This window comes from Nestor notabilis, unplaced genomic scaffold, assembly GCF_000696875.1.
Source record: "Nestor notabilis isolate BGI_N333 unplaced genomic scaffold, ASM69687v1 scaffold8116, whole genome shotgun sequence".
Taxonomy (NCBI): domain Eukaryota; kingdom Metazoa; phylum Chordata; class Aves; order Psittaciformes; family Psittacidae; genus Nestor; species Nestor notabilis.
In genome coordinates, this window is record NW_009931417.1 from 24,722 (window position 1) to 40,253 (window position 15,532).

Below are 15,532 nucleotides of genomic sequence, written 5' to 3' on the forward strand. Positions count from 1 at the left end.
AATGTTTTATTAGTAAAGAATTTTAAAATCAAATATTTTTTAAAACCCCTGGATGCTCTGGAATCCAGAATTCTCTAGTCAGTCTTCAACCCTTCAGGATTTGTCAGTATTTCCATTAAGCTGATCCTCTTTTGTCTTTCTCCCTTCTTGAATTTGCTATTATCTAATCCTTCTTGCCCAAACAAGCACTCCTCCTCCTTTTCATTCAGCTAGAAAGTTTGCAAACTCTTTTATTTCCTGAGTGTTTCTGTGTATATAAGCCATGTTTCAGGAGGAAACCCAGGAGGGGAGGGATGATCATAACTTACAGCCCTGAATGGCATTTTGATAGACCTACGACTTTCATGTGATGTGTCCAGCACCCTTTTCTCAATATGCCTGTCATCAGAAATACATTGTAGTATGCCCAGGACACACATACAGAGGGTATACCACCATTACAAGTGTCTTACCAAATTCAGTTGGACACTTAATGGAATGAACATAAATTAGAGATGTAGCAAAGGGATATCATACATAAAGAAAGAGATGATACCAGTGAGTATTGGTCTCAGGTCCTTAGCAGTGTTTGGCATTTAGTCCAGCCCATTTGAGATACTCAAGTCCCTAGTGAAGTACCTGTTCCCTTTCTATAGTAGCCTATTTTGATAGCTTTCAGAAGAATTAAGACCAACAGCTGCTGGGACAAGCATTCAAAAAGCTGTCAGAAATTATTATGATGAAAGTCCTTATCCATTGGGTGGCAACCCTCACCTAAACAGTATCCAAGAAGGTGGTGACATTGTATCATTAATTGGTCAAATATGTGTCTCTGCAAAAATGTCCTTTTTTTCTTTCTAACCAGTTAATTGACATGTTTCAGGGACTCTTATCACCTGTCTCCTAAATAAATAATCAAAGTAACCTGTCTGAAACTGTACAGCTTATAAAGTTTTGTCTGGAAACTACAAGGTCTTGTGCTATACCCACACAGGCAGCAGCTTTCCTTATCATATTTGTTGATCTCTAGATTTTTTTGAGACTTTTGAAGAGGTGAAGAATCAGGAATTGGAACGAAAGGCCCAAATAGAAGCCAACATCGTTGCACTCCTGGAGCACTCAAGCAGGGTGAGCACATTTTCCTCCTCCCGTAGTAAGCTAGGAATTTAAAAGGACAGAAGAGGAGAATGTTTGATTAAAGAAGGGTGGTGGGTTTTATATATTATCCATGCCATATTTGCATCATAATCTCTTAAGAGGATTAAACATTAAATTATGTACAGCTGTAGTTAAAAGAACAAAACAAGTCCACAAAACCCAAGACATATTTGATTAATTTAACTTTATTTCTGGGAAGATACTTCTGTATATTAGATAATGCTTGCAACCAGAGTAAAAGAAATGTGTGCATAATTGCTCTGACTCATCATGACTGCTATAATGAACATTATTCCATTCATTATAAACATTTCAGAATACTGCAAATAAAACTGCAATATTTTGTTTACCTAAGGTCTGCAAGTACCAGTTCATGGGTGTTTTGTCACTACTGTTGAGTAACTGGCAATATTCCAATACCCTGCTGTGTAATATTTAATGTAAACACTTTAGAAATCGTTCTCATTTGCAGTCTGCTATTTTTTTGCACTTTCAAAACATTTGTTCTTACAACATTTTTAGTTCCCATGGATTTTTTTTATCTTACGGAAATCTTTCAGCTGAGTAATAGTTTGATTATGACACTACTTCATTGTCTTCTAAAACTTTTTCAGTATGGTATTCCTTAGGTACATTATAGGCAATGGCAGTTTAGTAGGGATTGATAATGGGAACATAGTATACATTTGTTGCATTTTTATGTTATATACTTGCTGCATTTTTGTTTCATCTTCAGTGGGCTGTCAGTACATCTTTTATCAAAAGCTGGCAGAATGAGAATTGTTCACATTGAAATCACTTCAGAGTATTTCCAGTATTTTCAGTCTTTGCAGAAGAAAAGCCACATAACAGACAATGTACGGAGATAGGAGAGTATTTTTACTTGTCCAGTTACCATTTGTTGTTTCAAAGATACATCATGTTCTCTTTATTTTTATTGGTAACACACAGAATGTGAATCGTATGAAACAAATTTCATCTGTTACCAATCAAGAACTGAAGATTATGCAGGAGGACCTCACTTTTAAATCAAATGAAATGCAGAAATCACAGAGCACTGCTAAGAATCTGATTACAGGTGAGATCAGCAATGAATTTTCAAATTCATTCCTTAAAAAAATTAAAATTACCTGAGTTGTTATATTAGTAATAAGTACAAGATCAGTGATCTCCAAGTATCAAAATACAGTGACAAGTTAATAAATTCAAACTCCTGTGGGTAAGAAGTTATTTATATAACTTAGGAATATAAATATTAGGAGTATTTAACTTACTATTATGATGCCTCTTTGCACAGATACACATTAAACATACGTGTTTTAATACTAGAGTACAAAGTTCTTTGATCTAGAAGTTTGATTTTATTAATAGTCACCTTGAATATAAACAGTTTTCATTATCTTAAAATAGTGTTTAATAAATTGAAGTAGAGACTTTCTTTGATTATCTAACCATGTATTATTTGTAAATGTAGTTCTCAGAATCACTTAGTTATGGTTTGCGCTTTTCTAAAAGGGAATGTACCATGACAGAATAATTTGCAGCAATAGTGAATAGCTCTCAAATTATCAGGCTTTGATTCTGCAAAGTGAATATTCATTTTTACTTCATTTTGGAACTACTCAAATAGATAAAATTAAGTGTAAGAATCTGCAGGATCTTGCCCATAATTTAAAAAAGCATACAGTATTTTTCTTTCATTTCCATGGCGAGTATCTGTTTAGTTCTTTCTTTCATTGTTTACAGTGGAATTGTTCTCGTAATTCTAAGACTTCACCAATATCATTATTGGTTCAGCAAGTCTTTCCTTGTTTTTTGGCTAAAAAGAAGGGGCAGGAATTAAGAAACATAAATAATTTTGTTAGAAGGCTACTACATGCTTTAGTTGGTAGTGATTTTCAAAATAGGAGCCTGTGTTGTAACTTCAAAGTAGTTATGTGCAAGTAAGTTGTTATGCACACAGTGTTAGAGTAATAGATTGTTCCGTTGTGTGTTTTAACATTTAGTGTTTGCTTGTCTGCAAATACTCCTTTTGCCATTCTAGCATAGTTTAAGAGCTGGGCCATACATTACAAATTCAAATCTGACTTTTTATTCTTTCATGTAAGCATCATTTCTTATTACTTTATAAGGCTATTCTGGAAGCACATAGCACTATAGAGATATACTGAAAGACAATTTTTTTCTCCGCATAGGGAGAGAAGGAAGTTACAATACATAATTTTCAGTAGGTAATTTATGTGATTCATAAGTAAACTCCTGAAGGCAAGGAGTCACAGATACTGTATTAAACAATGTAAGATTCTTTAAAAACTACAGCGAATATTGAGTTTGCACAGTTGAAGTTCTTCCTAACCTTTGAATTATAGCACAGTCATCATCAGGATTCTTTTGTTGTGTTTAAAAATCTGGCTTTCTGAATTTTATTGCTGTAAAAAAGTCTACCAGCAGAACCCTTAAACAGGAAAAAAAAAAATTAAAAAAGAAAAGGAAACCATGAAGAGTAAACAAAAGTGCTGATGGCATAGTTTCCCAAAAACATTTCCCTGGGTCACTGTAGTTTGGTCTGGGAGTTTGCTACTGTGTACACACTGCTTGCTAGACACTGCAACTTCACGGCGTATCAGAAGGAACTGGGCTGCATCCTCTTCCTGTCTCTTCCGCTAGAGAAGTTTTGAGGTTTTTTAGTTTTGATTTTTTTTCATTGTGGCTGTTGCTGGATAAGGGTAAAATTCACTCCTTCCAGCTTCTTCCCTTTTCACCAGAAAACATGAAAGGGTAGGAATAGCCCAGTCCTGTCTTAACATAGTTTTTACCAGTGTATAGATAGAACAGTCTTAAAAATCCTTTCTGGCATCTTGGCATTTATACTGTTATGACTCTTCACATGTAAAATAAATTCCAATTAGTCAACTATGTATAATTTTAAAATAAAAAATAAAAATATTGGAACAGCTATATGAAGACTGAAAATGCTGTGATTAGGCCTAAATAAATGCTTAAGAAAGTCAAAAGTTGTTGTCTGCCATTTCTCTCCAATTTGAAGTCTTTTTATTTTATAATCCTATTTTTTACTGTGTTTGATCTTAAATTCTTGACTTACTGAGGTCCTTAAGCATTTGTCTGTCTTTAAACTACAGTGGCAGGAACAAAAGAAGCAGAGCTGTGGTCTGTTCAGTTGTGCTTTAGGATCTGACACTGACAATAGCAGGAACTTCAAAGTGAAGCTATAGGCAGTTACAAAATACTGTAGACACAGTGAAGGTGTTTTCTTAAGTCCTTTAAGGTGGATTCGTACTCTACACAAAAATCTTGGCTTGTCTTTTTGCTATTTTAAGCTTCCTCAAGAAACCATCAAAGCACTCTGTAATAAGCCAGAAATGTTAATTCAAGCAAATATTTCACTCTAAAAAACCAGTATATGGCATAAATACATAAGAGAAGTGATGACTATCAAAATCTTGCTATGATGGGGTTTTGATCAGGTGAGATTTTCCAAAATAATTTCACCAAAGAAACCATATCCACAGGTTTTGGAAAAGTGAACTCATCTTCTGTCACATATGCATATCCACTCCCTTCTGCCATAAAGATCTATACTGCCGTGGTAAAGTTGGGAGAAAAAAATCCTACCCTTTTTCCAGGAGATCAGCACAAACCTAAGTGTGTGAGCAAACTATACAGTCTATGCTGATAGAAGTTTCTTTGTGGTGTCCCATGCCTCCCAGTAGCCCACTTTGCCTAACATTTTAGAAACCCCTGCATTATTTGTATCATTATTCTGAGTTAGACACTGCTCTGAAGTGTAAGGTTATGTAGCCATGTGTTTAAATGTTCAGGAAAATGAAGAAAACACAATGACAAGGCTACAGGTCAGAAAACCAGTCTAGCCACATCTAGTTCTTCCACATTCAGAGTGGATAACTTATCCCCAAAACTGGATCAAAGTATATTTTTTGTTTTGTGTATCTTTATTCTGTCCTCTCTTAAGCATCTCATGACTGAACAGTTTCAGTATTTTCATCTCTCTTCATATACGAATCCATCCATATTTCTAACTCCTTTAATTATCTGTATCTCTTTTGTTTCTTTTTAGTGGATTGTCAGAAGTAAATGCTGTATATTGTAGCACATGATCATTTTATAAGCTATGACAGTACTTATTCTGTTGATATATGGAAGTGTTTTCCTGTACAGAGTGAATGCTTAAAGCAGATTTGGCTGTTTACTGTCATAGAACTAAGTCTAATCATAAACAAGCACAATGAATAAAAACAACATAAATAACAACAAAAAAAAAATTTAATTGTCTGCATTATTGCAGTCAAGGTTTTGTAGGGTATCACCACAGCTTTAAGCCTTGAAAATTATTGATGCTGTTGTAAACAACATTAGAAATACCACACTGTGATACAGAAAATCAATACTCTTCACTTACAGAGTGTAATACACTAATTGTAATACAGGAGTCTGACTTACAGGATGATTTTGAAGATCACATTTTTTTCTTTCATTCACATTAACACTCCTGTGCGTATCAAAATCAGAAAGATAAGCAGGAGCTGTTTTTATTGCTTAGACATAGAATAAACCTTTATATAGTAGACAGTGTATTATGAAATAAAATGCTGTGTTAATTGATTGTGTGCTGGTGATCTAGAAAGTCAAAAACTTCAGATGGACCTGCAGAAGATGGAACTCTTGGAGGGCAAGATGGTTGATGAACTAGCTTCTCTTCAAGACAAAATAGAACAAACAAAAATGGATTTGAAGGTCTATAATAATTTGCCAGCTCTGAAAGCATCAGGAGAAGAGAAGAAACAGGTAATGAAAAGAATGAATCCTTGCATATGCAGACTTTGTGAGTTTTTGAGCACCTAATGGAGGGGAATCCAGGTCTATGACTGGGAATTCTGACTGATAACTGAAAACGGGGCTTGCACTCCAGGGCTAATGAATCCAGATGTTTTTCTGCTTATTTGTATGACTGGGTATTTGTAGCAGGCTGTCAACTGGATAATTTTGATAATTTCCTTCCACAAAATTTCTCATTTAGTGATTCATCTGAACTTTTCTGATGTAATTGTATCTACCCATAAGTTTGAATTTAGCAATCATGGAATCAAAACACAAAAATAAAATTATTCTGCATATATTTGCTCTAAGACAGACTCCATCTAAAGCAATTCCCACTTCACAGGTAATAAATTTCCTACAAATTCTTAACATTAGCATTCCCACTTGCGCTACAAGACTACAACTTGGTCATAACCATTGAATAATATTTTTAGGATAGAGCATGCATGCTAGAGAAAAGCATTATGAGTTCTTTAAGCTTATGATTATGTTCTGAAAGGAAGAAAAAGTAGCATCTTGAGAGCTAAATTAGAATAATTTTTCTGTAACCCAAAGTAAATTTATTCATCCATTAATTGGTTTGTGTTGGTTTGGTTTTTTTTCCCAACTAGAGACTCCAGGATGACAAAGAAAAATTAACAAAACGTACCCATGCTTTCAAGAAAATAATGGAACACTTGAATACAGAGTATGAGACAGTAAAGAGAGAGCTGCAAGAGAATGAGACACATTCTCAGGTATAGCTCAAGCTACATGCTCTTTCTTCAGTTTTTGTATTGCATTCAGTTTTCTCACGCACATGAAGCATTGTATTGACAGAATCCATTTATCTCTTCTCAGGGAGTTTTCAAAGTTATGTACTATAAATGTTTTCTGTTTTCAAACAAAAGTTAATACTGTGCCAATGAATTGCTCATAAGCTTTGGATTTCAAAGTTACTAGCAGAGGTCTCTCTGAGCTTAAAAATTGTATGAATCTTTAACTGTTTTTATTAATCTTACTCAGAACTCTCCCCCTTTTGCCTTTCCTTTGCTTGGGGAGTTTGGAGGACCAACTTAAAAAGAAACTACAGAAAAAAGAGTCACTGGTAATCAGATAAGATCCCTTTTGCTTTTAAAGTTATGGCAGTAAATTTTTTCTTGCAGCTTGTACTGTTAATTCCATTTCACTTTTTCCAATCCTTCTGCTCCTTGCAGAAGACTGAATTTTTAGGGTTTGATCAGACTTTTTAAACCCAAGGAACTTTGGTATATGAGTATATTTACTTTTACATTTCGAAAGTGAATCAGGAAACATGATGTTTATAAACTTTTGAGCAGCTTTTATTCTTCCATTAAAAACACCCATAAATCACTGTCATTTTGGCAACAAAACTTTAAAGGCATACAGGTTTGAATGCACAGAAAGAAAATGGACAACATCAAAATAAGGTGAAAGAATGGAAATTGATGATTTTCTCTGCATTTCACAGATTTTAGTTGTTTCAGAGTGTTGAGATCTCTTTAGAACTGTTACTTTTTTCTGATTCAGTTAAAAGCTGGAGGTGATATTTGTACATGTTTAAGTAAACTTTCTTCTGGAGTGAATTCTATGGAGCAGATGAGAGGGCATAGCTCTAAATGAGGAGGTATACGTATACATTCATAGCATATGGTTATTGTGGGCTAACTCTAAGACGATGATATAATCCCCAAAGCTGCATGCCAAAGTCTGCAAGACTTCTGTTATTGTTTATGTTTTATGCCAAAATCAGATTCTTATTCCTAGAGGTTATGTAAATCAGACCAAGATACCCAGCCAGTGTTAAGATATGCATAATGATGCAAAAAGTTTATGTAAAATAGTAGGTATACAGCATTTTTTTAGTTCATTAAGCTGTGGCAGTTTTATTTCAATGCGTGCAAAAGGATTTGTTTCCTTGCTTTTTTATGTCATGAGTGCAAAAGTCATGAGGGTGAATAAATATAAAATAGCTGACTAGCTGACATGCATCAAGCATTTTGAAGTACAAATAGCATTTACACTGCTTGAACGTTTGAGCAGTTTTGTAAGCAGCTGACTGTATGAGCTGTGGCCTTCAAGGATTTACTTCAAAAATGCACTGAATATATCCTATGATATCTATCAGACGGGCTCCTTTACTGGCTGTATTGCATGTAGCAATATCTACAAAGGGGGCAATAAATATAATTGATCAGAAATACCATATCTTGGAAATAAATGACTGGCATGTTTGCTGTGAACCAATACACTAGATAACTCATTCTTCACTGTGAGATTTATTTTGTGTAATATAGGAACTATTTTCATATCAACTTCTAGCTGAAAAATAAGCTTCTAAGTAAAATCTTACAATATTTTCCTAATTTATTACCTTAGTTGCCACTGGAAGTTTAGTCTCAGAATGATTTTCAGGTTTTGCATTTAAAAATAACATCTGCATATCTTGAAATGCAGAACCTTGAACAGTAGCATCAGAAAAACAAATATAAAATTGTATTGTAAGGAAGCAGCCATCGATATAATGTCCACATCAGTTTCCTGTTGATGCTGAAAGTATTGAAGAAGTGCCAGCACTTAACCCATACTCCTACAATCTTCTTGCTGCAGTGCTGTTCTTATCACAGCTTCTGGCATCAGGCAGGAAACTAAACTATGGAAGTAAGGAAGTTTCTTCTGTATAGCTAAAAGTCCAAGACAGTGTCAGGAAATATTGTATCTTTGGTGATTTTAGATTTTACTGATTTTAAAAAGAGATCATTTAAATGATATGAACTATAATGAGAAATAGTATCTCTCTGCAGTGTTTACCTTTTTTTACTTCTGACTTGCTTACATATTTCCCTGTATGAGAATCTTGAATTCTTATCTGGTTTTTTTTTTCCACCTACCACTGCAGTTAAATGCAGTGCTTTTATATAGATAGGTGTATGAAGTGCTAAATTATACATAGGTTAATCATTGGCAGTTTTAAAACAATTTTGCCATTGTTTCTCATTTCTGTGGTGTTTGGTTTTTTTTTGTGAAATAACTTTGATCTTATCAGGTGGTAGGATACAGGGTATTGGTACAACCTTTTTTTTGGGACATTCTTTGTATAAAGTATGTGTGTAATAATAATAGTTTTAATTTTTGTCTCTTTTGTGTTTTCAGCTTATAAATTTGGAGAGGAAGTGGCAGCACCATGAGCAAAATAACTTTATGATGAAGGAATGTATCCTTTTCTTTAAGAAATACACTAAAATTCATGCAGTGTATTAATTGAGGAAGAAGTCTGTTTCCTCCAGCATAATAAGACAGGACGGAATGGGCAGCAGAAGACAGGGGAGGAGGGGAAAGGAGACACTTTGCAAATGTCTGTTTAGCTTAAAGATATTATATATAGCAAAACTTTCATGTGTTATCTGAAACAATTTCATGTGGTCCTAAAGCATGAGATTGGTCTTGCAGTCCAGAGTTTTTCCTGTTGGATCAGTCTTGCATTAAGTTTCATGCAAATATCATCCTATCATCTGTCCAGTCTTACCTGAAATCATCCAGCAAGTGTAGCATTGTTGGAAAATCTGTATAGCATGGTGACTTTGCATGGTCATTTGCAATTTCATAACACCATGAGTATCAGTGATGAAAAAGTAAACAAAAAATTATGTGCATTTACTGTGTTTTTTATCAAATAAAAGAGGAATTGTATATTAGAGGGAAAAATCAGACAAATATTGTAAGATATGACAAGAGATGCTTTTGCTGCAAAATGGGCTGGGATGGGGGAAGCGCATTGTACGTCTATAATTACGCGTTGCTTACTAAAAAGTTACGTTATGCTAATCACAGAATCATAGAAATGTTTAGGTTGGAAGGGACCTTAAAGATCATCTAATTCCAACCCAGTTCCTTCCACTAGACCAACCTTCCACTAGGTTGCTCAAAGCCCTGTCCAACCTGGCCTTGACCACTTCCCCTGATGAGGCATATAAAACCTAAACCATCAGCAAAAGCTTGTTTGATATAAGTGATTTTCATAAGGTAGTTTTTGAAATTAGCAAAAGCACTGGAGATTTTTAATTAGAATTGGTCTCATCTTGTACTGTTCTCTGTAGTTATTGTAGAGATCTCAGTAGGGCATAGTTACACTTTTATATTCTAGGGACTGCAACACATTAACTTCTTTAAAATGAATCAGGTGACAAAAAATCTGTAAGCTCAAAGATGCATATAACCACTGTTATATGATTATTACAGTATAAATATAACTGCTAAAAGTAACAGCAAAACTAGACCACACCATAAAGTGTTGTGTGTTGGACGATGTACATCACTACATGTCTCAGAAAATGGCACAAGAATGTATTTCAGGCAACTCTGTAACAGCCTAGCCATCAGGGAAAACAATAACAATACAGGATATGCATATAGATTATCTTTTTCATATAACAAATATCCCATTTCTCATATCTGATAAGTGCTCTGATTCTTAAAAAAAAAATCAGAAAAAAATCGTGGACAATGTAATTTAATTAGACCCCACCTCCTCTATGAAGAAGGCTCTATAGGAATATCTTACTAAGGCAAGAATCTTAGATCCTATTTTTTCTAACACAAAAATCTCTAAAACAAACCAACAAAAAAAGTTTATGTTAAAAGCACCTCCTTACTTGCTACAATGTTATTACCTATCCAACTGTGACCCCCCTTTGCAGAGTTTTGTATCTGCTTGAGCTACTCCTGCTTTCTTGGACTGGGACTTTTATAGGCAGAGTTCTAAAGTGCCAAACTGAATATAGGGCTGTAAATAGCTGAGTGATTTGAAATGATTTTGTTTGCAGTGTTACAATGGGCAGAGTCTTCCACAAGGGAGCTATTGCCTTTGTACATCAAAATAAAACTAACTTGGCATGTACTCTCTTTTTATTCTTTCACAGCGCTTGGCATGAGATTGCAGCTAGTAAATTAGTGTAAATCTTTTATAAAACAATTTGAGGTTTTTCCATTATTTGCACCCCTTGACAGTTTTCACAGAACGAAACTTACTGTATTGCGGTTTCCTTATGGTCTCTAATTATCCTAATATTAATACTGGCAGCTTATTTCCTTAATTCTTTTAAATAGTCATAGCAACAAAAAGTCAGGAGAGTGACTATCAGCCAGTAATGAAGAACGTGAGAAGGCTGGTCACAGAATACAACAAAGCTCTCATAGAAGCTTTACAGAACACCAAGAACTGAATCCAGGCGCTTCCTTCCTGCCCCAGTGGACCAACAATGAAAGATGTGCACAGGCAGCATGGAAAACTAGATTGCTGAACTCATACACTCACCACTATGGCAACAGACTCTTAAAAGTAGTTCTTCCAGGTTTTTAGAAGTCACAGTTTTTAATACTATTCCTCTTTTGCAACAGTTAAAAATTTTAGAAATGAACTTCTGAATTTTATAAACTTGTAGAAATAAAAAAGAAATACTGCACAATGAGTGTAAAATCATCAGAATATTTTACTGAGGCCCACTGCTGGATTGAAATGTGAAACTTTAGTCTGCTTTACACAGTGGATCTCTAATTGTCTTGTAGGCCTATCCCTGCCAAACAGAACAGGAGTTTTTTCCTTGAATAAGGGCTGCCTGGCAGGATCTAATACACATTTTCTTAAATGAAAGGTATAAGATTAATGGTGATATCAGCATACCATCCCTATTTAAACAGCAACTTATGACAAGGAAGGAAAACATCTAAGGAGGACAAGCAAATATACTTTATATCTGTTAGAAAATTTTCCTTTCCCAATGATTAACTTCTTTATTTTATATTTTTTTAATAAAATTGTAAGAGGAGAACCATGATATGCAAAGTGCAGCATAACTATTACTGATCTTGTGCAAAGCATTTTACTTTTGTAGTATTTACCAATAAAAGAAATAACAGAGAAAATTATTTGTATTTTCTGCAATTTTTTTTTATCAGGTTTCAAGCTGCAGTGTCATATGCAACCTTTACTTTGAAAAAATACGTAGTAAGAGATTCAACATTATAGAACAAAACAAGGACTGATGCAGAAATAACAATGTGCTTTTCAGAAATTTCAGAAAACATTTACATAAAACAAAATTTCCATGTGGGGATTTCGTTCATGTTCTACATGTATTTGTAAACTACCTATTGATCATTTTCTCCACCTGGTATGTTGTAACCTAGTCCTGATCAAAGAGAAAAAAAAAGCACAATTGACCGTAGATAAGAATCTTAGTCAGACAGTAATCTAGCCTTTTCAAAAAAGAATAACAAAAAGCAGGGTCTGGATTTATAGTTGTCTTAGTCTCTTAGAATAATTTTCCAAAAAAAAAAAGTAGACTGTATGCTTCACTTCATAGAACTGGAGTAGACCAAGAATTAAAAAACACGCTGAGTCCATTGAAATTAAAGTTCTGTATTTTTGTCAGTAAGTTTCTCAAATCTGTGATTGTCATTGGGAGTATAAAGAGGTATGTAAAAAAAAATAAATTGAATATTCTCCCAGAGAAGCACCGTGTTTCCGAATTCAGCACAGTAAATGCTGTTGCTCTGTATATTTATGTCTGAATAATATTTAGAGATAATGGAACAGGATTTCTATAAACCAAGGACTGTTATCTAGGGGAAATTCCCACTAATGTCTCTTCCTTCCTGTCAAAGTTTCAGCTATTCCAGAGAGAGACCATTATTTGCTGAGATAAAGTTGAAGTCTAATATTCTCACCAACCAAACCATCAGCCGGAGAGGTTGCCTCCTGAATTCCACTTGCGCTACAATAACACATTTTAATGAACAATGGAAAAAAAGCTGCAGACTGAATAAACAGACTGCTTTAAATTCGCTTTCACTCATGGCAGGGGATAGTTTTATTCCTTGGTAGTGATTCAGTAAGATAGCATGGCAGAGTTTGCAGATTTTTGTGGTGTTCCCATGAGATGCTTGTCATAAAAGTCGTCTCTCCAGCGTGCTGTTCTTTTCCTTGTGCTATTCAGGGATCTCCAAATTACCTGTGCCTGTCTGAAAATCTTGTCAGTTGTTCTGTCTTTTAACAGCTCCTCTTTATGGTCCCGGATTATGATCATAGTACCCATGGCTGAAAAGAACTGTATGGATTCTGAATGCTGAGGTACACACCAGGCATTTCATCTCTCTTCAGGAGATTAACAACTCATTCCCAGAAGTGAGCTGAGTAAATTGTATCCATATCTAGCTCTCAACATCTCAGTGAAAATAACTTTAATTCTTTTTATATTTTCTTAAACACAAGTATAAGTACCAGACATAAGGCATTTTTTCACCAAAGTTCCTGTGTGTTTATCAAGACAGTAATTCAGTGACACAGGTTTCTCTCCCCAGGCAAGCTTTTATCCATTTTATGTGATGACTTCAAACTGAGAGGACACTGAGTGGCAACATCTATCGGGTGAAGAAATCTAAAACCTTTTCTGCTCACCTGTCTCACCACGGCTGATTAAACCATGCAGTGAGCCAATTTTCAGTCCACCTCACTGTCCACTTACCTAACCTATATTTTGTCAGCTTATCTATGAGGATATTATGGAAAACCGTGTAAAACACCTTGCTGATGTTGAGGTAAACTTCCACAGCTCTCTCCCTGCTCACTGAGTTACTTACTTCATTGTGGAAGGCTATCAGGCTGATTAAGCATACTTGCTGCTTCATGAATTCATGCTACCTACTCACAATCGCCTTCCCATCCTTTATGTATTCGGAAATGGTTTCCAGCATAAGTTTCTCCATCACCTTTTCAGGGATTGGGGTGAGGCTGACCAGCCTGTAGTTCCCTCTCACTCTTCCTTCTCTTCATGTCTTCATGACGTTTGCTTCCTTTCAGTCTCCAGAAGCCCCTCTCGTCACCATGAAGAAAAGATAATTGAGAATGGCCTCACAATGCCATCAGCCAGCTGCTTCTGCACATGTGGGCGCATCCCTACAAGCCCATGGGTTTACGTATAGTTTGTTTAAAAGTTACCTAACCTGGTCCTCCTCCAGAAAGATGCCACTGAGGCATTAGAATGCCAGGTTTGACAGTGTCTGTGAATCCAAATCCCACTTCACTGGCACACTGCACAGAAATCAGCATTTCAATTTCAAAACCTTCAACCAAAGGGTCTGTTGTTTCTATGTTTGTGCTTTGCATGTTGAGCGTAGGAATGAATGTCATTATTCTCAGCTCATGATGGGGTGACATTGCACCAACCTTGTTCCCCTATTCAGACATATCATACATCCAGGCAAGCTGTACTTTTGCTGCAGGTGAGTCCTCTGCTTGGTCTTTCTGCTTCATCTTATTTCCATTGCTTTTCATTGTGATCAAAAAAAGTTACTTTTCTTTCAAAATGAGTTGATTTTTTTCCTTTCTGTTAACGAGCATTATAAGACAACATGCAGCATTTCTGTGAGAAATCCCAAGTGGGCAGAACACTGAGATTCTTTTTTAATTCTTTCTGCCTGATATTATTTAACGTTTCTTAGTGCTGGTATAGTGTGTTTCACAACTGGAGGAAATGTGTTTCCAAAGTGAAGTGGTTGTAAAGTCTTTCTGGTTTTTTAAGTCTATTTTTCTGCTGCAAGTGTAAGACAAAAATACAAGGCATAAGGCACACCTTATGATGAGGTACTAGCCATACAATACCTTAGTTTGAGGAAAAATATATTAAAATGCTTATTTTATTCTGCAAAGTATCTGCTTTGTGTGAGCTCCTTGGAAACATGTCTCAGTGATAAAGCATCGGGGTGGGGTGGATGTGGCAAGTGTCTGAAGTGAAAAAACCCCTCAGATTCTAAGATCATAAAATTGGCATTCACTTGAGCACATGTAGAGTGGTGGATTCTAGATGAGCACTATGTATATTAGGTGATAATTCCAGCCAGAGCAAGACTGTGGAGTGCATGTTAATCTCCTCAAAGGGGAACTGAATTACTCTCAAACAAACCAGTTGTCGTCTTTCCCTTTTTCGGTTAAGAGGTAGGAAGCCTTTAAGGATTTCATAACTGCAGAGAAGATCTGAATTCAAAATCCCAGCTTTGATCAATCATTCATTGGCATTGGCAGAAGTTTGAAGCAGAGGAAGAGTTGTTCCTTTCCCCGGATTGCAGCGTTCTCCTGTCAGGAAGGAGGAATGGCTGGACAATATGCCAAATGTGTGAAATGAGGAAGCCTCCCACATTTAAAAAAAAAAAAAAAAGAGCCAGAAATGTAAAATGATCCGCTCTTGTTTCCTCTGATAAAGCTAATTCCTTGAAAGCTACAAAGTGGCTGAGCTTGATGCACTGAACACTGGAGTCTTTGGATCAGGCTCAAGATTTCTGCTGTGCAGCAAAAGATGAGTAAGGTGCAAGACACCATTGTCCAAAATACATCACAAATTTGCTGATGAATACTATTTCAAGTGGTGTGAGAGGGACTCACCACCTCTGAAAATTAGAAAATTAAAATAATGATTATAGAAGAAATTATCGGTAGAATCAGTCACACCAACAGTTATGCATGAGAGAAAAAATTCCAAATAAA

General features: G+C 35.4%; 1 protein-coding gene across 1 annotated transcript in view; it reads left to right on the plus strand.

Annotated features, from left to right (window-relative positions):
• Window positions 1-11,216, plus strand: part of IFT74 (intraflagellar transport 74) — a 35,214-nt gene extending 23,998 nt beyond the window's left edge. Inside the window, exons 14-19 of the mRNA XM_010015874.1 lie at window positions 1,010-1,107; window positions 2,089-2,215; window positions 5,798-5,961; window positions 6,606-6,731; window positions 9,148-9,208; window positions 11,101-11,216. Coding sequence (XP_010014176.1) covers window positions 1,010-1,107; window positions 2,089-2,215; window positions 5,798-5,961; window positions 6,606-6,731; window positions 9,148-9,208; window positions 11,101-11,216 — 692 coding nt within the window. The remainder of the gene's footprint in view (window positions 1-1,009; window positions 1,108-2,088; window positions 2,216-5,797; window positions 5,962-6,605; window positions 6,732-9,147; window positions 9,209-11,100) is intronic.
• The last annotated feature ends 4,316 nt before the right edge of the window (window positions 11,217-15,532 follow it).